Raw genomic sequence first — 26041 nt, forward strand, 5'->3', positions numbered from 1 at the left:
CCTGTAGGACCTGCCTTGTTGATACTGTTGTTAAGAAGGCAGAACAGGGCTTTATTATAGACAGACTTCTCCCCATCTTAGCTACTGTTGCATCAATATGTTTTGACCATGTCAGTTTAAAATCCAGGGTTACTCAAAGCAGTTTAGTCACCTCAAATTGCTAAATTTTCACATTATTCATTACAAGATTTAGTTGAGGTTTAGCATTTAGTGAATGATTTGTCCCAAATGCAATGCTTTTAGTTTTTGAAATATTTAGTACTAACTTATTCCTTGCCATCCATTCTGAAACTAACTGCAGCCATTTCAGTCGCTGTAGTAGCTGACGTGTATAGTGTTGAGTCATCCCCATACATAGACACACTGGCTTTACTCAAACCAGTGGCATGTCGTTAGGAAAGATTGAATAAAGTTAGTGGCTTAAACAGCTGCCCTGGGGAATTCCTGATTCTACCTGGATTATGTTGGTGAGGCTTCCATTTAAACACACCGTCTTCTGTTAGACAGGTAACTCTTTATCCACAATATAGCATGGGGTGTAAAGCCATAACAGATACGTTTTTCCAGCAGCAGACTCTGATCGATAATGTCAAAAGCCAAACTGAAGTTGAAAAAAACAGCCCCCACAATCTTTTTATCATCAATTTCTCCCAGCCAATCATTTGTGTAAGTGCTGTTGAATGTCCTTCCCTATAAGCATGCTGAAAGTCTGTTGTCAATTTTTTTACTGTAAAGTAGCATTGTATCTGGTCAAACACAACTTTTTCCAAACGTTTAAGGGTTGGTAACAGGCTGATTGGTTGGCTATTTGAGCCAGTAAAGGAAGCTTTACTTATTCTTGGGTAGTGGAATTACTTTAGCTTTCCTCCAGGCCAGAGGGCACACACTTTCTAGTAGGCTTAAATTGAAGATTTGGCAATATTGTCTACTATTATTATCCAGATTGTCAAACCCTGGTGGCTTGTCATTGTTGATAGACAACAATACTTTTTTCACATCTTCCACACTCCACACCACGGAATTCAAAAATACAATGTTTGTCTTTCATAATTTTGTCAGATATTCTTGGATGTGCAGTGTCAGCGTTTGTTGCTGGCATGTCATGCCTAAGTTTTCAAATCTTGCCAATGAAAAAATCATTAAAGTAGTTGGCAATATCAGTGGGTTTTGTGATGAATGAGCCATTTGATTCAATGAATGATGGAGCCGGGTTTGCCTTTTTGGCAAAAATGTCATTTAAGGTGCTCCAAAGCTTTTTACCATCATTCTTTATATCATTTTTTTTTCATAGTACAGTTTATTTGTATTTTTATTTAGCTGAGTCACACGATTTCTCAATTTGCAGTACGTTTGCCAATCGGTTGTGCTGCCAGACTTATTTGCCATATCTTTTACCTCATCCGTCTCAACCATAAAACATTTAAATTCCTCATTAATCCAAGAGGATTTAACTGTTTTTCAGTCATTTTCTTAATGGGTGCATGCTTATTAGTAACTGGAATAATTAATTTCATAAATGTGTCAAGTGCAGCGTCTGGTTGCTCCTTATTACACACCACAGACCAGAAAATATTAATTACATCATCAACATAAGAATCATTTAAACACTTTTTGTATGACCTCTTATACACTATATTATGCCCAGCCTTTGGAACTTTGGTTTTCTTAGATATGGCTACTATATTGTTATCAATACATCCTATGGATTTGTATACTGCTTTAAAGCACATTTCTGCAGCATTGGCAAAGATGTGATCAATACATGTTGAGGATTTCATTCCTGTGCTGTTTGTAACTACCCTGGTCGGTTGGCTGTAACCTGAACCAGGTTGCAGGCACTGGTTACAGTTTGAAGTTTTTTCTTGATGAAAGCCAGTCAACATCTCTGTTGAAATCACATACATTATCAAGCATTTCACACATATTATCCAGATACTGACTATTAGCACTTGGTGGTCTATAGCAGCTTCCCACAAGAATGTTCTTTAGGTGAGGCAGATGAACCTGTAGCCATATTACTTTAACAGTATTTAACATGAGATCCTCTCTAAGCTATACAGGAACTGTTTTGAATATAGACCGCAACACCACCCCCATTGGCATTTCTGTCTTTACGGTAGATGTTATAACCATGTATTGCTACCACTGAATCATCAAAGGTATTATCCAAGTGAGTTTCAGAGATAGTCAGAATGTGAATGTCATCTGTTACAAGTAAGTGATTGATTTGTGTTTACAGTGCAGGACATTTGAAGCAGTGACTGGATTTCAAAGGCATTATACATGACCTTTGCCATATATTTTCCTCTATAGTAGAAACACATGTCTGCTCTAGGTCTAGGATGTATGAACCTGAAGAGCTGTCTATGTTCACCAGTCCTTCAGGGGCTTACAGAAGCCATTTGAGATTCCTACTGTCAAGCTAAAGTACAGAGACCCTTTGACATTCTCCCTCACTGTCCAGCAATTTCAATTCTGTGGCAGGTTAATAAGACTATTTTTTAGTAAGGAACACAAATAAGTCTGTGTATTTAATTTTCTCATTCATTATTGTGTATCACGTGTGTGACCTGTGTTCTATCCTGTGTTCCCTCAGATAACCGCTGCATGGACCGGCGCTTCCTGCCCACGCGTTCCAAGCAACTGATTGCTCTGGCCAGCTTCCCCGGGGCTGGCAACACCTGGGCCCGCCACCTCATAGAGCTGGCCACCGGCTTCTACACAGGCAGCTACTACTTTGATGGCTCCCTCTACAACAAAGGTACTGTAGGCCTCACTTAGACGTAAAAGATGACATGGGTACTGGCCAGTCATACATTGGGAAATCATGCAGTCACTTACACAGTAAAAAAGACACTTTAAGCATTTCCATATATATATACACTACCGGTCCAAAGTTTTAGAACTCCTACTCATTCAAGGGTTTTTCTTTATTTTTACTATTTTCTACATTGTAGAATAATAGTGAAGACATCAAAACTATGAAATAACACATCCTCTGCAACAGAGGTAACTTTAGGTCTTCCTTTTCTATGGCGGTCCTCATGAGAGCCAGTTTCATCATAGTGCTTGATGGTTTTTGCGACTGAACATGAAGAAACTTTAAAAGTTCTTGAAATTTTCTGCATTGACTGACCTTGATGTCCTAAAGTAACGATGGACTGTCATTTCACATTGCTTATTTGAGCTGTTCTTGCCAAAATACGGACTTGGACTTTTACCAAATAGGGCTATCTTCTGTATACCACCCCTACCTTGTCACAACACAACTGATTGGCTCAAACGCATTAAGAAGGAAATACATTATTTTAACTTTTAACAAGGCACAGCGGTTAATTGTAATGAATTCCAGGTGACTACCTAATGAAGCTGGTTGAGAGAATGCCAAGAGTGTGCAAAGCTGTCATTAAGGCAAAGGGAGGCTACTTTGAAGAATCTCAAATATAAAATATATTTAGATTTTTTTTTAACGCTTTTTTTGTTTCTACATGATTCCATATGTGTTATTTCATAGTTTTGTTGTCTTCACTATTATTCTACAATGTAGAAAATAGTCAAAATAAAGAAAAACCCTTGAATGAGTCGGTGTGTCCAAACGTTTGACTGGTACTGTATATATATTCTTTTTTCTAAGGCTTCAAAGGTGAGCGAGACCATTGGCGGAGTGGTAGGACCATCTGCATTAAAACACATGAGAGTGGCAAGAAGGAGATTGAAGCCTTTGACGCCAGCATCGTCATGATCCGCAACCCTTACAAAGCCCTCATGGCTGAGTTCAACCGCAAGTACGGCGGCCATATTGGATTCGCCTCTCAGGCCCACTGGAGAGGGAAAGGTGAGACTTTAGCCAATGATGACAACATGTTGTCACTGTGTCCACAATTCAGTCTCTCGTCCTCAGCGAATGCAAATGCTTATTTTTTGTACTTTCTTCGACCTACTGTATTTGTGCATTGTGTCCTTCCGCTGTCTTGCAATGAAAATGATTCATCTAATCAACTGTCAGTTACACTTTATATTACAGTGCTCTTTAATACACTGTACTTATACTTTACTTAGGGTTAGTGTTGGGGTTGAGCCGAGGTGTTGACATGAAGCTAGAGTTTGGGTTAGAGCTAAGATTAATAGGGTTACTGCTGTAAGTACAGTGTAAGTACAATCATTAGTAATTACAATACTTGTAACAGTAATTACATTAGTATAATTACACAGTAATAAGGGTATGTGATGTAAATGATTGATGAGCCATGACTAAGTGAAATCAACAGATATGAACAGGCTTGGCATACTGTGGATATGCCTTTTCCCCATCATGCTACTGAATGCCCATTTTCAGTGTCTCTCTCTTTATTAAAACCCCCTAGAGTTTACTGATGCACCAGTGCTTTAATCTAAGTAACATCTGTGGTGGAAAGTGGCAAAAGCTACTGCGCTGTTTGTCAGACCAGGAGACATCCCCAAAATCGTTCTTCTCACAAAAACGTCTGTAGCATCCAAACGGTTTGGCCTATAAACTAATAAGCCCATTCTATAGAAAGGGAGACACATGTGTCACATGACCCATACAAATGAATGGATGTAGTTTTGTGCCAACCAAAATAAGGGGTTAAATGTGTGTAAAAACAAAACAAATATATTTCCTGAGCTTTCTTAGAACTCTTAGATATAGGACAGACACTTCAAAACCTTATTCCTTATAAGGTCTTTTTTATTAACTAATGTGGTCAACCACAGAGGCTTTCAATATCTGAATGATATAATGGGGTTTTGGCCTCACGTTGTAAGATTTTCTCATTTTCAGCTCCTCCAATGGGCAGAATTGTTTTTGGTATGTTCTCATATTATAAATGTTTCCCTCCACACATTTCAGAGTGTGTCAGTAACCATGGCAACCACAGCTCCTATCTGAAATCCCTTGTAAGTTTGGGAACATATTTTCTAAATAAAAATGAGTTTCAGCTGATTTCCTGGTGATTTTAGTCTTTTATGTCCAACAACTTGGGGGCCCAAATAAAATGACCCACGGGACAAATTTGTCCCGTTCGCTGTCTATTGGGGAACCCTGCCATATTCCCTATACTGTATATTGCACAAAATAAGGAACATGGTGCCATTCGAGATGGAACCTCTGACTCAGCAGGACATTGTGTAAGAGCCGGCCCCAGCTGTGTGATCACCGGCCCCAGGCCTTAGAGGGGGGCTGTACTGTAGGTTGTTATGATGACGTTAGAGTTACTGTTAGAGTTGCTGACGCCTTTTAATGCACTGCAGCCTCACAATTACCTTGAATCCAAAACAAATGATTTTGGCAATAGTATTTGAATGTTACACATGCATAAGTATCGGTAGGCTATGTGTCATATTCGGAAGTGGTCTATGGATGATTACGGCAAATGATTGAATTTGTCAAAAATATTATCTTACAATCCCTAAACCAACAAATGTCCCTTAGCTACATAATTAAGTTATTCACACAGCTCCTTTCAGTGTACTGTATTAGCTTTTTGCCCCCCTTATAGGCTAACATTCTGTACTTCCTGATGTCCAGAGGTGCTCAACAACCTTGGTCCATGGCCACTGTAACTGAACTCCAACTGACTGACAAACAAACCTCTATCCATTCACATACTAAATTAAAATAGTTGAATTGTACTATCCTACTCGGATTAGGACTGCCTACTGTATTTACCAATGCTTCATGGCATACAATGCATGAGGTTTGTCAAGAGGGATTCAATAGCTGTGGTGTTTTGGCTCTCCAGATTTGGTTTCGCTATCTGATAAGATAACTGTTTCTCTGCTTCACTGCTGCCCTTTAACGTGCAATGTTCTTCTGAAGTTCACTATGGCAGTATAACTTCCACTCTCATATCATCTGAATCCCCAAGCCTGCACTGCTAACTCAGCAGACTTACACTTTAACAACCATTCCTCTCCTCCTAATAAAGGTACATGCTAAAGCAGCCCTGGTTTCGCCTGCCAACTCCTTTATGGACTGTGGCTTATAAAAGATTGAAAGGTTTCTGCAGTAAAGTATTCCAAAAGGGTATGGTGCACTGAACTGTCTTAGCAGTCAAGTGAAGGACAATGTATACTGTAGGGTGCTGGTAGACCTACTGGTGCCACAACAGTAGATCCCTATCCTAGCTGTCACCTGCTCTACAGTATGTCCCGCCCCTGCAGCTCTCCATTGGCCCTGGTGGTAAATCCTGAGCCTCCCAGACTGCAGCAGGTCTATCTGTTAAAAGGACAAAAACTTGCTCTGTTCTGTGTCATTCATTTAATCCCCCCAAGGAAGCCCGGGTCTCAGAGAAGGCATTATGTGCTGTGATTACACTTGGTGAATTGCACCATACCTCTTAAATGAAATAATATCAGTGTTTGATGATTCTTCTGCAGGGAGAATGGATCCACAAACCTTGCGTTCCCTGGGGATGTAGAGAGCTGCAGAGATTGTATTCTAAAATGATATTCAAATTGTATTTTTTCCTGCTGTTTGCTGGGCTGCTCATACAGCCAATAGTGCCCCATTTATAGGTGTTTTCATCCAATTTTGGATTATAATTATTTACATTGAATATAACTGATATATGCTGGAGATCAATTGTGTACCCTTAACTAAGATTTTAGGCCTTCTCACACAACTCGATTATTTTTCATCTGCTTCTGGTGTTCTGTGTTGTTTTGCAGAGTGGCCTGAGTTTGTGAAGAACTATGCTCCTTGGTGGGCATCCCACACACTGGATTGGCTGCGTTATGGGAGGAACGTCCATGTGGTCCACTTTGAGGAGCTGAAGAGGGAGCTGTTCTCTAAGCTCAAGGACATGGTCCTGTTTCTGGACCTGGAGGTGGCCGAGGACCGCCTGCTCTGTGTAGAGGGACAGAAGGATGGTAAATTCAAGCGCTCCGGCCTGCGTAAACTGGATTATGACCCCTACACACCTGAGATGCGCACTAGCATTGACGAACTGGTCATGACTGTGGACGCTTCCCTAAAGAAGAGGAACATGGCCGGGGTTCCGAAGGAGTACCGACCCACACCGAGATAATATCTCCTCTCCTTTCCCTCTCTCTCTCTCCATTTCTCACTCTGTTATTCTATCCCTTGCCTTCGTTCTAGGATTAATTCATGTCAACCATGTCCAAATGGCTTCAAATATAAAAGTCACATGAACTGAAAATCTATGTGTAGGAAATATGTTTTTATTTAATATACTTCTCTGTTCCCCACCACTTCTCTGTCTCCTTCTTTCTCACATCCCTTTCCTTTATTTGTTTGACTGACAGGCTCACAACCGTATTGATTAGGAGAACAAATACTCTTTCATGAAATGGTTTGAAATGTCACAAAACCTTTTAATGATCTGTCATTTTCAACTAAATGTTTTGTTTTGTTAGAGATGAAAAATCTATACCTCCGCTTGCTGAATACAGTATGTTTGAGAGCCACTAGATTTAAAATTAGGAGGGGGTCAAAACCGTACTATTGGACTTGGATTTGGTTAACGAAAACCCCTGTGTCCATCTAAAAGAGGTAATGAATGGGACTGAACACTCATCTCTCCGTCTACCCCTGTGGACCCACCATGAGGCTAGATCTTCACTCTTCTCCTCATACTTCAGCATTATTCGAACAAGAAGAGGTAATACAGCACTTCTCTGAAGCAGTGGCCTCTCTTAAAACTGTGCTGTATCAGTCCTACTGAGTCATTACATCTGTGCATTACAGCTGTCCTTTTGGTTACTGGCAACAGCTCTGGAACACTAAATAATTAACTCTCCATAGTTTATTTTGACCATCAGGCTCTATGGAACACTCCTGACTCTTGTCAAGACAGCCCTTTCAACAACTAGCCTCGACTCATCGACAGCTTGTTTGTCCTTGGTCTCCTCAGATGTGGTCAGCCAGACACACTGCGCATGATACATTTATTGTGGATTTATTAAATGGAGTTTTCTGCAAACAGCGCTATTTTGAAACTACCACTTCTGCTAAATCACTCTGCAGAACTTGTTGCTTTCCTTATAATGGTGGTTAGAAGCAAAATTACAATGTGGTGCCTTTTCTGTCAGCTGACTGTTGGCTTTAAGTTGAAATGTAGAGAAAATAAAATTATTACTAATATCAAATATTATTGGTAATGTGAATACATTATTGATGATATTTGATATTAAACTGTCCGCTTAATGCATCATCAGACACACTAGTGTCGAGAGTGTTCTAGCTTATGAAACAAAATACCAAGGATGTTGTTATGCAATTATTGCAAATATTGTGTCAGTGCAATGCACTGATCGAATGTTTGAGATTTCCATTTGGCTCATAACTCAATACAGGCTGGGAAGAGGCAGGGTTAACAATCAATAATTGTATGCCACCTCACTGTGTGGCTGAGGCACGTTAGATCAAGACTGTGGAGTTATCAAGCATACCCTGATAGTTTAACACTTCAAATTATACATTTTTATGGGGGGGCAGTCAAATTTGCCTGCCTATAATGACTCAAACACACCAAAATCAATCCAAATTAATATTGTTTCTCTGTTTGAGTGACTTCATAACTAAGAGATAATAATATTTGTCTTCATAATAATATGTGTCTCCATAATAAGATAATATTTGTCTTCATTAATTTAACTTGAATATGATCCAAAAAGTGTTTCACTGTAAGGTTAATACAGCTGTAGCATGTACTGTAGCTGAACGCTTACTACCCCAAAGGCCCAAAAGGCATTTATTCAAGTTATAGATGATTTGAGATGAGACTTTTCCCCTCAATGCTTTTTTTTCTTGATATACGATCCCTGATCATTTTTGTTGAAGGTGAGTAAATGCTGAAAGTGACGCACCCCATTTTCTCGATTGCTTCGGTATCGCAAAACAAGCTGCATGTACAGGTATATAATAGTCCCAGCCATAGGTAATGTGCAACAGAGAATAGAAAGCTAATATACATCAAAATAATCTGTAAGTGAAGCATTTGATTTTGTACACCCACCATTTTATGTTGACTGATGTATAATGTGCGCGTGTCTCTATTGGTCACATGTAGAAAGAGTGCAATGAAAGAAAAAATATACACATATATTTTTATAGTACTTGCAACAAAATTACAAATATATTTATAATGCAACAAGTAAATGGGAGCAATCTCTTCTATTTTTGACATAGGACCTTAACTTTGAGTGTTTTTTGCTTTCATTGACAGGCTAGCACTATCTCAAAAGGGGTGTCACATTTGAATGTATTTTGTATGGAATGAATGTAATGTGATTATAAATAAGGTAATAGAATGGAAGTAAAGGACTGCGATTCCAAATAAACATGCAATCTGAAATAAATGTTGTATGGTAGTAAAAGTACACCAGACGTTGGTTAGTATGTATTTAGTCCATCATATCTTCAGACCTTCAGGAATAACAGTTAGATAAGCTTTACCCCTGGCTCCGGATTGCAGTATAATGAAGACATGGCAGGGCAGCCAGCCGATGAGGAACATGGCTATCAGGGCAGTTATGACTCTGAAGGACTTGGAGGACCTGGTCATCCTGTTGGTCCTCAGTTGCAGGGTGATGACAGAGTAGCAGAAGATGATTAGGAGGAGCGGGAGCACAAAGTCACTGACAAATCGACTCACAACTACAGTTAGATGGATATTTTGGGATGGGTAGTTGTTAAAGCATGTTGTTATGTAGTCTGTGGTGACATGACAAAACATTATGGAGGCAATGCTGAGTGCAACAGAGATGACCCAGGAAAGGACCAAAACTGCAGAGGCCATCCTCACGGTACACTGGTTTTGGGCCCAAACTGGATATACGACCATTACAAAACGGTCAACACTCATGATGACCAGGAGGAAGATGCTGCTGAACATGTTAAGGAACATTGTGAAAGAGGTGAACATGCACATGAACAGCACAAAGATCCAGTCCATTGTTACCATGTAGATGATGTTGAAGGGGAGACAGGCACAGAATATGAAGTCAACAACGCAGCCTCTGCCAGCTAGCCTACTTCAGCAGTACTGTATCATTTTAATCATTTTAGTCAATAAGATTCTTGCTACGTAAGCTTAACTCTCTGAACACTCGTGACGTGTAGTCCACTTGTCATTCCAATCTCCTTTGCATTAGCGTAGCCTCTTGTGTAGCCTGTCAACTATGTGTCTGTCTATCCCTGTTCTCTCCTCTCTGCACAGACCATACAAACGCTCCACACCGCGTGGCCGCGGCCACCCTAATCTGGTGGTCCCAGCGCGCACGACCCACGTGGAGTTCCAGGTCTCCGGTAGCCTCTGGAACTGCCGATCTGCGGCCAACAAGGCAGAGTTCATCTCCGCCTATGTCTCCCTCCAGTCCCTCGACTTCTTGGCACTGACGGAAACATGGATCACCACAGACAACACTGCTACTCCTACTGCTCTCTCTTCGTCTGCCCACGTGTTCTCGCACACCCCGAGAGCTTCTGGTCAGCGGGGTGGTGGCACCGGGATCCTCATCTCTCCCAAGTGGTCATTCTCTTTCTCCCTTACCCATCTGTCTATCGCCTCCTTTGAATTCCATGCTGTCACAGTTACCAGCCCTTTCAAGCTTAACATCCTTATCATTTATCGCCCTCCAGGTTCCTCGGAGAGTTCATCAATGAGCTTGATGCCTTGATAAGCTCCTTTCCTGAGGACGGCTCACCTCTCACAGTTCTGGGCGACTTTAACCTCCCCACGCCTACCTTTGACTCATTCCTCTCTGCCTCCTTCTTTCCACTCCTCTCCTCTTTTGACCTCACCCTCTCACCTTCCCCCTACTCACAAGGCAGGAAATACGCTCGACCTCATCTTTACTAGATGCTGTTCTTCCACTAACCTCGTTGCAACTCCTCCAAGTCTCCGACCACTACCTTGTATCCTTTTCCCTCTCGCTCTCATCCAACACTTCCCACACTGCCCCTACTCGGATGGTATCGCGCCGTCCCCAACCTTCGCTCTCTCCCCCGCTACTCTCTCCTCTTCCATCCTATCATCTCTTCCCTCTGCTCAAACCTTCTCCAACCTATCTCCTGATTCTGCCTCCTCAACCCTCCTCTCCTCCCTTTCTGCATCCTTTGACTCTCTATGTCCCCTATCCTCCAGGCCGGCTCGGTCCTCCCCCTCCCGCTCCGTGGCTCGACGACTCATTGCGAGCTCACAGAACAGGGCTCCGGGCAGCCGAGCGGAAATGGAGGAAAACTCGCCTCCCTGCGGACCTGACATCCTTTCACTCCCTCCTCTCTACATTTTCCTCTTCTCTCTCTGCTGCTAAAGCCACTTTCTACCACTCTAAATTCCAAGCATCTGCCTCTAACCCTAGGAAGCTCTTTGCAACCTTCTCCTCCCTCCTGAATCCTCCTCCCCCTCCCCCCTCCTCCCTCTCTGCAGATGACTTCGTCAACCATTTTGAAAAGAAGGTCGACGACATCCGATCCTCGTTTGCTAAGTCAAACGACACCGCTGGTTCTGCTCACACTGCCCTACCCTGTGCTCTGACCTCTTTCTCCCCTCTCTCTCCAGATGAAATCTCGCGTCTTGTGACGGCCGGCCGCCCACAACCTGCCCGCTTGACCCTATCCCCTCCTCTCTTTCCAGACCATTTCCGGAGACCTCCTCCCTTACCTCACCTCGCTCATCAACTCATCCCTGACCGCTGGCTACGTCCCTTCCGTCTTCAAGAGAGCGAGAGTTGCACCCCTTCTGAAAAAACCTACACTCGATCCCTCCGATGTCAACAACTACAGACCAGTATCCCTTCTTTCTTTTCTCTCCAAAACTCTTGAACGTGCCGTCCTTGGCCAGCTCTCCCGCTATCTCTCTCAGAATGACCTTCTTGATCCAAATCAGTCAGGTTTCAAGACTAGTCATTCAACTGAGACTGCTCTTCTCTGTATCACGGAGGCGCTCCGCACTGCTAAAGCTGCGAGAATCCGTCTCCACACCACGTGCTCACCACTGGTGTCCCCAGGGCTCTGTTCTAGGCCCTCTCCTATTCTCGCTATACACCAAGTCACTTGGCTCTGTCATAACCTCACATGGTCTCTCCTATCATTGCTATGCAGACGACACACAATTAATCTCTCCTTTCCCCTTCTGATGACCAGGTGGCGAATCGCATCTCTGCATGTCTGGCAGACATATCAGTGTGGATGACGGATCACCACCTCAAGCTGAACCTCGGCAAGACGGAGCTGCTCTTCCTCCCGGGAAGGACTGCCCGTTCCATGATCTCGCCATCACGGTTGACAACTCCATTGTGTCCTCCTCCCAGAGCGCTAAGAACCTTGGCGTGATCCTGACAACACCCTGTCGTTCTCAACTAACATCAAGGCGGTGGCCCGTTCCTGTAGGTTCATGCTCTACAACATCCGCAGAGTACGACCCTGCCTCACACAGGAAGCGGCGCAGGTCCTAATCCAGGCACTTGTCATCTCCCGTCTGGATTACTGCAACTCGCTGTTGGCTGGGCTCCCTGCCTGTGCCATTAAACCCCTACAACTCATCCAGAACGCCGCAGCCCGTCTGGTGTTCAACCTTCCCAAGTTCTCTCACGTCACCCCGCTCCTCCGCTCTCTCCACTGGCTTCCAGTTGAAGCTCGCATCCGCTACAAGACCATGGTGCTTGCCTACGGAGCTGTGAGGGGAACGGCACCTCAGTACCTCCAGGCTCTGATCAGGCCCTACACCCAAACAAGGGCACTGCGTTCATCCACCTCTGGCCTGCTCGCCTCCCTACCACTGAGGAAGTACAGTTCCCGCTCAGCCCAGTCAAAACTGTTCGCTGCTCTGGCCCCCAATGGTGGAACAAACTCCTCACGACGCCAGGACAGCGGAGTCAATCACCACCTTCCGGAGACACCTGAAACCCCACCTCTTTAAGGAATACCTAGGATAGGATAAAGTAATCCCTCTCACCCCCCCCCCTGAAAAGATTTAGATGCACTACTGTTCCACTGAGGTCATAAGGTGAATGCACCAATTTGTAAGTCGCTCTGTGACATTGACACTCAATTTGAAATATATATGTATAATGAAGAGAAAATACACCTACACCTACACCTACACCTAAACCTGGTCAGGCACAGCATCCAATACAAAACATTGACTTTGACCCTTTGGACATTACAGAGGCAGGCTCATATACAGTGGGGAGAACAAGTACAGGTAATGAGTGGAGAACAGGGGGGCTTCTTAAAGAAAACCTAACAGGTCTGTGAGAGCCGGAATTCTTACTGGTTGGTAGGTGATCAAATACTTATGTCATGCAATAAAATGCAAATTAATTACTTAAAAATCATACAATTTGATTTTCTGGAATTTTGTATTAGATTCCGTCTCTCACAGTTGAAGTGTACCTATGATAAAAATTACAGACCTCTACATGCTTTGTAAGTAGGAAAACCTGCAAAATCGGCAGTGTATCAAATACTTGTTCACCCCACTGTATGATGCATGCTGTTTTGCAACTGCTGGGTGACTAATGTAATTACATGCACTTTTTCAATAAACTGTTCATGGCATACACATAAAGATGGTTGGACACAGGAGTTTGTTTATGTCACATGATTTTTAATTATTAAATACATTAAAACAAGTGTACATCAATTAACTTTCTATTTCTTAAAACATTGGATTTAATCAGAAAAAGGCAGAAACAGTCTGCTGCAGAATTACAAATGCAATTCAGTTAGAATGTGACAATGCTCTTTCCGCTTCCCAGTTAAGTTCCTTTTAACAAGCAGCTTCTCTTTCTGTGGTTTACCATAAATAATTACAAACATGGTCCAATATACAGACAACAGGGGTAGGCAGCCCTGTTCCTGGAGTGCCACACATCTAACAGGATGTTGTTACAACTAGGCACCACACCTGATCAACTGAGCTAATTGATAAGTTCAGTGATTGCATAAACATGGTCTTCCAGGTCGGTTAAATCAAAAGCATGAAGTGGCTGCGACACTCTAGGACCAGGGTTGCCTACCCCTGCAACACAAGATCCTAGCCGATTCATCTTATTCATCAGATAAACTAATTAAAGAGGTAGATTGAACAGAATAATGGTTGTGTTTTTACAAATACATTAACAATTCTAACTTCCAATGAGTTCACATTAATCAAGTCACACAATGGTTGTGTGAAATGTGTTGTCCATGTGTTGTTCACACGTAAACACAGGACTCTCCAATATGATTCTCAGCTAGGGTATTTAATAACACTTGACTTTCAGTGTCACAGCAGATGATCTGACAGTTGGTGAGGTGGGATGAATTACATGTCATGGTACAAATCTGATTGCATAGAAACCTGTCCACAAGCTGGGTGATATATGGCAGGAAATATAAATGAAGAGATTTGTTCCAAAACACAATATCCAGGGATCCAGACGACCACAAATGATTTGTTTTGGATAGGGCTGGACGTTATGTTGTGTATGGATGTTTGCAATAGCTGAGGCAGATGTATACAGTGCATTCGGGAAGTATTCAGACCCCTTGACTGAAAGAATTCAGGCCCCTTGACTTTTTTCCACATTTTGTTACATTACAGCATTACACTAAAATGAATTAAATTAATTTTTAAAAGCAAAATCCGGTTTTTAGAATTGTTTGCAAATGTATAAAAAAAAATTTCAAACTTATTTACATAAGTATTCAGACCCTTTGCTATGAGACTCGAAATTGAGCTCAGGCGCATCCTGTTTCCATTGATCAACTTCCTTGAGATGTTTCTACAACTTGATTGGAGTCCACCTGTGGTAAATTCAATTGATTGGACATGATTTGGAAAGGCACACACTTGTCTATATAAGGTCCCACAGTTGACAGTGCATGGCAGAGCAAAAACCAAGCCTTGAGGTGGAAGGAATTGTCCGTACAGCTCCGAGACAGGATTGTGTCAAGGCACAGATTGGGGAAGGGTACCAAAACATTTCTGCTGAAATGAACACAGTGGCCACCATCATTCTTAGATGGAAGAAGTTTGGAACCACCAAGACTCTTCCTAGAGCTGACCGCCAGGCCAACTGAGCAATTGGGGAAGAAGGGTCTTGGTCAGGGAGGTGCCCAAGAACCTGATGGTCACAAAGTTCCTCTGTGGAGATGGGAGAACCTTCCAGAAGGACAATCATTTCTGCAGCACTCCACCAATCAGGCCTTTATGGTAGAGTGGCCAGATGGAAGTTATCCCTTCGTAAAAGGCACATGACAGCCCGCTTGGAGTTTGCCAAAGGGGACCTAAAGGACTCTCAGACCATGAGAAACAAGATTCTCTGGTCTGATGAAATCAAGATTGAACTCCTTGGCCTGAATGCAAAGCGTCACGTCTGTAGGAAACCTGCACTATCCCTACGGTGAAGCATGGTGATGGCAGCATCATGCTGTGGGGATGTTTTTCAGTGGCAGGGACTGGGAGACAAGTCAGGATTGAGAGAAAGATGAACGGAGCAAAGCACAGATAGATCCTTTATGAAATCCCGCTCCAGAGCGCTCAGGACCTCAGACTGGGGTGAAGGTTAACCTTCCAACAGGACAACGACCGTAGGCACACAGCCAAGACAACGCAGTAGTGACTTGAACCCGATCAAACATCTCTGGAGAGACCTGAAAATAGTTGTGCAGCGATGCTCCCATGCTCCCCAAAATGTATTCAATCCATTTTAGAATAAGCCTGTAACGTAACAACATGTGGAAAAAGTCAAGGGGTCTGAATACTTTCCAAATGCACTGTATATACACTGAGTGCACAAAACATTATGAACACCTGCTCTTTCCATGACATAGACTGACCAGGTGAATCCATTTGAAAGCTATGCTCCGTTATTAAATTAACTTGTTAAATCCACTTCAATCAGTATAGATAAAAGGTTAAAGAAATATGTTTAAGCCTTGAGACAATTAAGACACAGATTGTGTGTGTGTGCCAGTCAGAGGGTGAATGGGCAGGTCAAAATATTTAAGTGCATTTGAACAGGGTATGGTAGTAGGTGCCAGGTGCACTGGTTTGTGTCAAGAACTGCAATGCTGCTGGGTTTTTCACACTCAACAGTTTCCCATGTGTATCAAGAATGGTCCAGCACACAAAGGACATCCAGCCAACTTGACACAACTGTGGGAAGCATTGGAGTCAACATAGGCCAGCGTCCATGTGGAATGCTTTCGACACCTTCTGGAGTCCATGCCCAGACGAATTGAGGCTGTTCTGATGTCAAATATTAGGAAGGTGTTCATATTGTTATGTACACCCAGTGTACACTTCAAAGTGTGTGAATAGTCTTTCTGCTCTTCGTACTGTAAGCAGTGTGATGTTCATTTCCTTTTAGAAGGTATCTTTTGTTTCAGCGGTAGGGATATGTTTCAGCTTAATTTACACAAATTACCACAAAGAGGTCACAATGATTTCCCCACAAAAAATATTTCCCCTCAAGAGACATGGCTGTCAAACAGGAGCATTTCCTGTTTTCACTGGTGTCGTTGAACTTTGAGCTTTGTCACTCACTGAAACAAATGGACTTCTGCTTGTAAGATTAACATCTACAGGGACACATTATACAGAGGTTATTATTATTAGGTTATTAGGTTGTTATTTCAATATGTCTAGTAAATAGGTTATAACCCTATGTTATGTCACATCACTACAAAAGATCACTCCACAGCAAGGCCTCCATCGCATTCTGTATGTGAGATAATGACATTCAAATTGGTTGGAAAAATTTAAGGTAGGAAAATATACTGGAGTTCATGGGAGAAACATATCAAACAGATAGATGTTTTAACATGAGACAAAGAGCACTACTTGTGATTATACAAATATATGACAAATATAACTAGTCCATTAGATCATAAAGTGAAAATACACCTTACATGACATTTCTACAAGACAAAGCGTCTGCAGCCACTGAGACCTTACCATCATCATAGAGATTTAGATGTGTGTGGAGGTTCTGCGGCTGCCCTCCATGGAGCTGGACCTGGAGAGGTAGCGGCTGGTGGTGCGGCCCTCCTCTCCGATGGCATTCGCCATCTTAGACAGTATGGAGCTCTTGAATTTCTGCAGGAAGTCATTGCCCATGAAAACATACAGCATTGGGTTGAGGAAACTGTTAGCTATGGCTACAGTAGTGCCCACCATAAGCCCAGCTCTTATAACCTCCAGGTTGTAGCTTTGGTGGTTCAGCTCAAGCAGTACAAAGACATGGTAGGGCAGCCAGCAGATGAAGAATGTGGCTATCAGGGCAGTCATAACTTTGAAGGGCTTGGAGGACTTGCTCATCATTCGGTTGGTTCTCAGTCGCAGGATGATGACAGAGTAACAAAAGATGATGATAAAGAATGGCAGCACAAACCCACCAATGAACCGACTCACTGCGATCATCTTGTGGCTGTGTTGGTCTCTGTAGTTATTGAAACACTTTCTCATCCCTAAATGGGTTTTGACGTCTCTGAACACTATGGAGGGGATGCTGAGGGCGACAGAGGCAACCCAGGCCAGAACCACCACTACAGAGGCCTTGCCCATGGTGCGGTGGTTCTGAGCCCACACTGGAAACATCACTGACACACAGCGGTCAACACTGATGACGACCAGGAGGAAGATGCTGCAGAACATGTTGAGGAACATCACAAAAGAGGTGAACTTGCACATGAAAAGCCCAAAGATCCAGTCCTTTGTCACCGTGTTGATGATGTTGAAGGGGAGACAGGCACAGAATATGAAGTCGGAGACGGCCAGGCCAAGGTACCAGTTGGTGTTGACTGTCTTCTTCATCTTGAGACCAGCGATCCAGATGACCACCCCATTCCCACAAACCCCCAGCAGGAAGATAACTACATTGACCACCAGGAGGGAGGCGCATGAAACTTCTGTGAAGCATGTCTTGTGAGTTTTGAAATCTAAATCCTCGAGAGGAGTAACATTGTCATAGGTGTAATTGCTATAATCATATTCATATGTATAATCCTCCATTGTGTTGCAGTTATTTGGCTTGCAATCCCTGTGAAGGTAAGATATTGTCGTTAGGAAATGGTTTTGATCACCCCCTTGTTCTCAACCCTTTACTTCAAAGTCTGTCTTCTAGCCATGGGTAATTTACATGTCTGTTTCTGAATATGTCCACTTCAAACAAATCTGAGGTCTATTTGGTAAAGCGCACCGCCTTATACCGACCGTTAGGTCCAAAATGATTGACACCCTGGATAAAGATGAAACAAAGACTGTGTAAAATAAATAATACAAATACTGAGCTATATTGCATGCTCAATACAATTGCTCAGAGAAGGAGGATTTTGTTTAGAAGTAACAAAAGACATCTGAACATGGTAGGGGACAAAATTATTGGCACCCTTGTTTTCAGTACTCCAGCACCCTTCCTTGCAAGGATAACTACACTGAGCCATTTTCTAAAGTATTTTATGAGATTGAAGAACACATTGGGAGGGATCTTAGACCATTCCTCCATACAGAATATTTTTAGATCTTTGATAGCCTTTGTCTGCTCTTATGGACTGGGACTGCCCTCTTCAATTTAAACCAAAGGTTTTCAAAGGGGTTCAAGTCCGGAGATTGAGATGGCCATTGCAAAATGTTGATTTTGTGGTTAATTAACCATTTCTTGTGGCCTAGCAGAGGCAACCAAGTTTTTGGCTAAAATGTCGTGGTACTTCCGTTTTTTCGACGCCAAAAGAGCTCTATCTTCATGGCATCTGACCATAGCACCGGTTCCAATGCCGTTTATCAAACTCCAGGCGGTGCTATATGCAGAAAGTACCTCATACCTACTGTAAAATATGGTGGTGGATCTTTGATGTTATGGGGCAATTTAGTTTCCACTGGTCCTCTTTTTATTATTTTGTATTTTTTTACTTGCCTTTTCCTACTACCACTGACTTTGCTGAAAAATACTTTGAGGGCAAATGTACTTGCTATGATTGTGATATTTTGTTGTCTCACCTAGCTATCTTAAGATGAATACATTAATTGTCACTCTGGTTACGAGTGTCTACTAAATTACTAAAATGTCAAATCGAAACATAAAATGAGCAAATGTATAAGTGTAAAATAATGTAATTTTCTACAAAAAATATAGCATACCAAAGAGCTCAGTATATGCATCATTTTTTTAATGGTATTTTTTTGCCTATCTTTATCAAGGGTGCCAATACTTTTGGACCTGACTGTATGTGCTCGTGATCACGTGGGTTGGAGTTCCAGGGCCATCGCTAGTTTGTCACAAACTCTCTCCTCACTATCCTCCTACTACCGTGTCCTCCCTCTCTTCAATGAAAATTGAAAAGGAAAAGGCTCGACGCTTGCTCACCATTAAAAACGTATCTTAAGGATCCGCCCCTTCTTTAAAAAATGTTCGCCTAAAATGACATACCCAAGTCTTAAGTCTTAGCTGCCTGTAGCTCAGTCCCTGAAGCAGGGATGTGCATATTCTTGATACCATTTGAATGGAAACACTTTGAAGTTTGTGTAAATGTGAAAGGAATGCAGGAGAATATAACATATTAGATCTGGTAAGAGATAATACAAAAATATTTTTTGCACCATCATTTTTGAAACGCAAGAGAAAGGGCTAAATTAATTTTTCTAGCCCAGGCGCAATTTAGACTGGCCACTAGATGGCAACACTGTATGTGCAAAGTTTAAGAGTGATCCAGTGAAATCTTGCATGTCTATTCAAAATGTTGTATCAAGACTGCCCAAATGTGCCTAACTGGTTTATTCATACATTTTCAAGTTCATAATTGTGCACTCTCCTCAAACAATAGCATGGAATTATTTAACTCCAATAGCTACTATAAATTGGACAGTGCAGTTAGATTAACAAAAATGTAAGCTTTCTGCCCATATCAGATAGATACAGTGGGTCTATGTCCTGGGAATTTTTGTTTTGTTTCTTATAACCTCATGCTAATCACATTAGCCTACGTTAGCTAAACCGTCCCACGGACGGGACACCGATCCTGAAGAAGTTTTAATGTATTTTTAGCTAAGTTAAAAACTTCACATTTTGGCTTTCATCAATGGCCTTCATCAATTTCTCCCTCTCCTTAATAAAATACTGATGTCTATAGGCCTACGTGAAAATGTAAGATATGTTTTGCAAGCGTTGAAAACATCCTCAATTAGAGATGTATTAGATATTGCCTATATTCATTAAATCAGTACTTGACAATTATCCAAACAATTAACTTAATATGTAATCTATAGCACAAGCATAACATTAGATGATCTGAAACAATGGTTCCGAAATGAAGGAAAAGACAATAGCCTACCTTACAGACCAATTGATGGTGCTGACATGTCACTGTCCAGTGGTGCTTCTCAATTGATTGTCACTTGTGATATCCTAGCACTCCTCTCCGTTTTTGACCAATACAACAGCACTGGCTGACTGTGCAGTTTTCCAAACATGTCCATTCCAGTCCACTACTTTCAGTACTCTATTTTGGCTTGGTAGCCCCTTGTTGCAAGTATTGTGTCTCATTATGCCACACTGTTGGTGTCACATTTTTACTATGGCAAATTGGCAAATTTAATTGAAAATAGGTATTTTCAGAAATGTTAATAGTTATGTGTTTCATCAAATCTTTACTTGACAAGCATTTTAATTGTAAATAAACACAGGTTAAAAATAAGAAGTAATGTATGACCTCAAGAGGTCTTTATGTACAATGTGTAATTAATTATACATACAGTGAGTTGTTAACAAGACAATTTTATAAAGTATTTATTACAATTCATAAAAAAATATTTTAGATTTTGCATGATATCCCTATTTCTAACTACATTTCAAGCTGTTCATAAATTGCAAATGGTGTTTACAGTATGTTGTTTTCCCATTACTGCTTAAGGATATTATCCTCCTTATGGTTAGCGTGTCAGGGATGTCATCTCCTCCTCCTCATCTCTGTTGTCCTCCACCCGAGAGGGTCCTCTCAGGCTCTGTTCCTTCTTCTCCTGCCATATGCAAATGATAGGAGAGATGCAGCTGTTTAATACTGACAGGGCAGTGGCTGGGGGCAATGCGTATGTGAACAACCTGCTGCCTGTCCCCATTGTGACTTGCAGCACAGAGAGACTAATGACAGGAGTCCAGCATAGGAAATGGGCAATAGTCACAGGTCGAATAAACCGTGACCTCAGCTGGTTGTTTCCCATGCTGTTCATGCAGCAACAGCTGACACATCTCGCACCCAAAGGGAGCAGCATCCCGACAATGAAGCGACAGATCAACACTGCCATCATTCTCTCCCTTCCCTCTTTAGACATCTGGGAGCTTCCAGTATAGCCATAGTCGTCAATGCAGACATGTCCATCGGCAGTGTACTGAACCTGCCTGGACAGTAGAGAGGGGGTACTCAGTATGGCCCCAGTGAACCAGGACAGCAGGACCATGTTGGTGGACATGCGGTGTTTAAAGCATCCAGGGACACTCCAGCACACATTCCAGAAGGTGATCATCAGTGAGACAGAAAACATGTTCATAAACATCACGTAGGACCCCAGCTTGCAGACAACCTTCCCAAATGTCCAGGAGAAGTAGTTCCAGGCAGTGATCAGGTAAAGTGGGGCGAAGAGGCAGAAGACGAGGTGGGTGACAGCCAAGCCAAGGATTAACATCTGTTGACTCAGTTTCTTCTTGGACCTGCATTTTACAGTCCTGAAGATGACAGCAGAGTTGAGCAGCAGACCCAGCAGAATGTTGGCTGAGTACACTAACACATACATGTATCTAAAGCCAGCTTTCATCTGATACATCTCATAGATGACTGGGGACTGCGAAGGTATTACCACTGAATCATCGTAGTCATCATAGACTGATGTATTGGATGAGGCATCCATGATTTCTGTTGTTTTTTTAGCCTAAATAAAAGGAATACAATGATTCAGTCAGAACAGGTTCTGTCTGTAATGACTGCATCTGCATGCTAACTAAAAGAACAAGACATGCTATGTCCTTCCAGTTTTTCAGTAAATAATATTTAATAAAATAAAAACATGCATCTTGTACTGTAGGTAGGCCCATACTACAACTTGTTCAAGTTGTACTTGACCACTACAACTTTTTCTTAAGACTGGATGTATTCAATGCTGCAGCACATACAGTGCCTTCAAAATGTATTCACACCCCTTGACTTTTTCCACATTTGCGACCCGTTTCAGGAAGCTAGGTGTATGAGCTAGACATATGTTGCATGTCACTACTTCACAGGAGAGGCATTTGAAGCATGAAAACATTAATATTTTCAAAATCCGTTTTTTGGCTGAAATGCCTTCTGGAACATGTGAAATTTAATGTGCCTAACAAATGTGTATACCATCTGTAAATACAAATACTATTGTTAAATGACGAGCCTAAATGGTTTAGCAACGGAAAAAGACAGGAACCTTCCTGCTAGCCATGATTGGCTGAGATAATGGATGGGCTGGACACGCCGAGAGATTAGTTCGGATTGGTCTGCCATGTAGCATACTTTTGTCTATAACATGAGCTGCTCAGTATGTGTAGATAATCCTTGCTACCACGGCATTTTAGAACGATATAACGTTTGCCATGGAGAACTGCAAAAGGGTTGCTACTACTCTCAACAATATAGCAGGGCAGCAATGCTATAGACAAAGATCAGTGTGAAAAATGACTTGACACAACACGGGCCAAACAAGTTGTCCAAACAAAAGGGAGTTAAAGGAGTTCCAGTCTGCCGTGAAGCATTCATCCATGTATACAGGTAAGAGTCTAGGTACATTTTCAAATATTATACCTTTTTAATTTAGTCAGAAAGTTGTTTCCATTGCAAATTAAAGTGTACTGTTAGCTAGCTAGCAAACATTAGCTTGCTGACTCGCTAGATAACCTTACGTGTATGATACGTGTAGTAATATTATTAATATCTCAGAAATCCATTTACATTGCTAGTTATAGCATAATGTTAGCTAGCTAGCTAACATTGAACCTAGTTGGTTAGCTTTAGCTACCTGCAGATGCATACTACAGCATTTCAGGGATGGTGGCTAGCTATGACAGTCCGTTTGTATTGCAAACAGGATTCATGTTTTGGAATAATTTGATTCTCTACAGACAACTCTGAGGATGGATCAACAACAACAATGTTCTCCTATCACAGCCATTAAACTCTGTAACTGTTTTAAAGTCACCATGGGCCTCATGGTGAAATCCCTGAGCAGTGTGCTTCCTCTCCGGCAACTGAGTTAGGAAGGACACCTGTATCTTTCTAGTGACTGGGTGTATTGATGCACCATCCAAAGTGTGATTAATAACTTCACCATGCTCAAAGGGATATTCAATGTCTATTTTTTTTTACCCATCTACCATTAGGTGACTTTTATTGCGAGTCACTGGAAAACCTGAATGGTCTTTGTGGTTGAATATGTGTTTGAAATTCACTGCTCAACTGAGGGACCTTACAGATAATTGTATTTGCGGCGTCCAGCACAGGAGATTGGTGGCACCTTAATTGGGGAGGATGGGCTTGTGATAATGGCTTGAGCGGAATAAGTGGAATGGTATCAAATACATCAAACACATGGTTTCCATTAGCTCCGTTCCAGCCATTATTATGAGCTGTCTTCCCCTCAGCGGCCTCCACTGTGGTACAAATACGAGGTAGTCATGCATTTAAAAAAATGTTAAACACTATTATTGCACACAGGGTGAGTCCATGCAACTTATTACAGTATGTGACTTGTTAAGCACATTTCTACTCCTGAACTTATTTAGGCTTGCCATAACAAAGGGGTTGAATACTTATTGACTCAAGATATTTCAGCTTTTCATTTGCAATTCATCTGCAAAAATGTCCATAAAACGTAATTCCACTTTGACATAATGGGGTATTGTGTGTAGGTGACACAAAATCTACATTTATTCCATTTTAAATTCAGGCAGTAACACAACAAAATGTGCCCGACCACCTCGATTCAGTCTTATGTTGCAAAATTTGGAATGGTGTTTTTTTTTACATTGGATAAAAGTATAAACTCAGAGCTGCAAAACAATGGGAACGTAATTCTGCTTTGAAAGTTTATAAACTGGTAAACCTACGTTGAGAAAGTGGCCCTTTAATTTTTGGGCACATCTACTGGAGAGCTCTTTGTTGTCTACACCTATTTAGCATCGTTCACAACCTCTTAAGCCTGAGCCCCACTGATCTCTTTAAGGATTCACATGTGAGGCCATGTGCTAAGAAGAGTGAGTAAGGTAGTGTATTTTAAACAACCAAAGAATACTAAAAGGGGTGAAAGTATTAATCTACAATAGGAGACATTCCAGGTAAAAAATACACTTTAGTCCTTGGTCTGTTTCCTGATCTGACATTGGTGCAGGTCATGTTTTTCTTCACATTACCGTCTCTGGTAAACACACACTATATCAAATCAAAGTGTATTTGTCACATGCACAAGATACAGAAGTTGTAAACGCTACAGTCAAATGGTTACTGGCATATTTGCATAGTAGCAATATCAAAAATACAATGTGTATAATTATTAGATTATGCTTACCCAAACACACTTGCCTAAATTGATGGGTCATGTGAAAGAAATGGCATAACCCCCCCCCCCTAGCTAAGTGGATGGGTCACTATTATCTTGACATGTACACATGCTCATGAAATACAATAGATGGCCATAATCACCCCCAGACACACCTGGCTAACTTGATGGGTCATGTAATCATCTGTAAAAGTGGACTTTTGTTTAAACATGTAGCTAGCTAGTTAAACAATGAACCATATTCCCAACCCATACTACTAGCAATAAGGCACTAAAGAAAAACTGCAAAAAGAAAATGAACTGAGTACAAGGGGCTGAGTACTTCTCTAATCAATATATATTAGTGTTTTAGTTGTATATATTTTTTGGGACTAATGTTTGAATTTTTCTTCCACTTCCACTTTGACATTACTATTATTTTGAGTATTTTGTGAAGATTGTTTTCCCCCCAAAATTACAATGAAATCCATTTAAAACCACCTTGTAACACAACAACATTTGAGAAAAGTAAAGGGGTGTGAATACTTTCTGAAGGCACTGTACATCAATTTAACTTCACCTACTAAATTCATAACCTAGAACCAAACAATGTGTTTAAGAAAATGTTATACTAACTAAAAAGCCATTCCATTAAACAAGTTGTTTGTAGCCTAAGAGTCCCAATAGCAATGGTCCTAATTTCTGGAAGCAAACGGCTGACAGTTCAGACTGTGAGAAAGTTAAGAGTTAAAAGGAACACACCCGAAAATGGTTGCATTTTACAGGACATAGACAAACACATGCTGTTGGTGTAAAGATTCCCACGGAAGTTAACCTTACCTTGTGAAAAAGATTTAGAATATTACGTTGAGAAAAAAAGCAGCTTCCAAATAGCATAGGAATGTGTTGTTATCATTGAGCTCCTTCAGGAATTTTGAACAAACATGAAGAGACTCGTTGACATTTCATGAATGAAAGAAGGACTAGTTAAGAACCCAGTAGCGAATGGGGACTTTTCATCAAACCAAATCAAATTTTATTGGTCACATACACATGTTTAGCAGATGTTATTGCGAGTGTAGCGAAATGCTTGTGCTTCTAGTTCTGACAGTGCAGCAATATCTAACATGTTATCTAACAATTCCACAACTACCTAATACACACAAATCTAAGTAAATGAATGGAATAAGAATATATTTTGTTTTTCCATGTAAGTTGACTGAGAACACATTTACAGCAACTACCTGGGGAATAGTTACAGGGGAGGGGGATGAATGAGCCAATTGTAAACTGGGGATAATTAGGTGACCGTGATGGTTTGAGGGCCAGATTGGGAATTTAGCCAGGACACCAGGGTTAACACCCCTACTCTTACAATAAGTGCCATGGGATCTTTAGTGACCACAGAGAGTCAGGACACCTGTTTAACATCCCATCTGAAAGACAGCACCCTACACAGGGCAGTGTCCCCAATCACCACCCTGGGGTATTGGGATAATTTTTAGACCAGAGGAAAGAGT

At 41.6% G+C, this 26041-nt stretch overlaps 4 protein-coding genes across 7 annotated transcripts in view; 1 reads left to right on the forward strand and 3 right to left on the reverse strand.

The window, feature by feature from the left end:
• The window catches only part of LOC115111663 (sialate:O-sulfotransferase 2), a 101617-nt gene extending 92254 nt beyond the window's left edge, over positions 1-9363 (forward strand). For all 4 annotated transcript variants that reach the window (XM_029637981.2, XM_029637979.2, XM_065011607.1 and 1 more), the window contains 3 exons: positions 2597-2761; positions 3635-3835; positions 6691-9363. In XM_029637981.2, the coding sequence (XP_029493841.1) occupies positions 2597-2761; positions 3635-3835; positions 6691-7049 (725 nt within the window). In that variant the 3' untranslated portion in view covers positions 7050-9363. The remainder of the gene's footprint in view (positions 1-2596; positions 2762-3634; positions 3836-6690) is intronic.
• LOC115111210 (chemerin-like receptor 1) lies at positions 8843-16252 on the reverse strand. The gene is made up of 2 exons (XM_065011144.1): positions 16188-16252; positions 8843-10014 (listed from the first exon to the last, which is right to left on the reverse strand). Exons 1-2 carry the CDS (start codon positions 16250-16252, stop codon positions 9396-9398), a joined length of 684 nt encoding a protein of 227 aa, XP_064867216.1. The 3' UTR covers positions 8843-9395.
• Positions 13575-20391, reverse strand: LOC115111665 (chemerin-like receptor 1). The gene is made up of 2 exons (XM_029637983.2): positions 20303-20391; positions 13575-18015 (listed from the first exon to the last, which is right to left on the reverse strand). The coding sequence occupies exon 2, from the start codon at positions 17985-17987 to the stop codon at positions 16947-16949; it is 1041 nt and encodes a 346-aa protein (XP_029493843.2). The 5' UTR covers positions 17988-18015; positions 20303-20391; the 3' UTR covers positions 13575-16946.
• A 271-nt stretch (positions 20392-20662) lies between these two features.
• Positions 20663-25524, reverse strand: LOC115111664 (chemerin-like receptor 1). The gene is made up of 2 exons (XM_029637982.2): positions 25362-25524; positions 20663-21893 (listed from the first exon to the last, which is right to left on the reverse strand). Exons 1-2 carry the CDS (start codon positions 25416-25418, stop codon positions 20901-20903), a joined length of 1050 nt encoding a protein of 349 aa, XP_029493842.2. The 5' UTR covers positions 25419-25524; the 3' UTR covers positions 20663-20900.
• Positions 25525-26041: the final 517 nt, after the last annotated feature.

Source organism: Oncorhynchus nerka, linkage group LG27 (assembly GCF_034236695.1).
Source record: "Oncorhynchus nerka isolate Pitt River linkage group LG27, Oner_Uvic_2.0, whole genome shotgun sequence".
Taxonomy (NCBI): Eukaryota; Metazoa; Chordata; class Actinopteri; order Salmoniformes; family Salmonidae; genus Oncorhynchus; species Oncorhynchus nerka.

Coding starts and splice junctions, on each gene's coding strand:
- LOC115111210 (XM_065011144.1), bottom strand. CDS start 16,252: ATGAACACCTTCCTAATATTTGACATCAGAACAGCCTCAATTCGTCTG. Junction 10,015..16,187: donor CTGGGCATGGACTCCAGAAG/GTGTCGAAAGCA, acceptor CTGCTGAAGTAG/GCTAGCTGGCAGAGGCTGCG.
- LOC115111665 (XM_029637983.2), bottom strand. CDS start 17,987: ATGGAGGATTATACATATGAATATGATTATAGCAATTACACCTATGAC.
- LOC115111664 (XM_029637982.2), bottom strand. CDS start 25,418: ATGCTATTTGGAAGCTGCTTTTTTTCTCAACGTAATATTCTAAATCTT. Junction 21,894..25,361: donor TTCTAAATCTTTTTCACAAG/GTAAGGTTAACT, acceptor CCTTTTATTTAG/GCTAAAAAAACAACAGAAAT.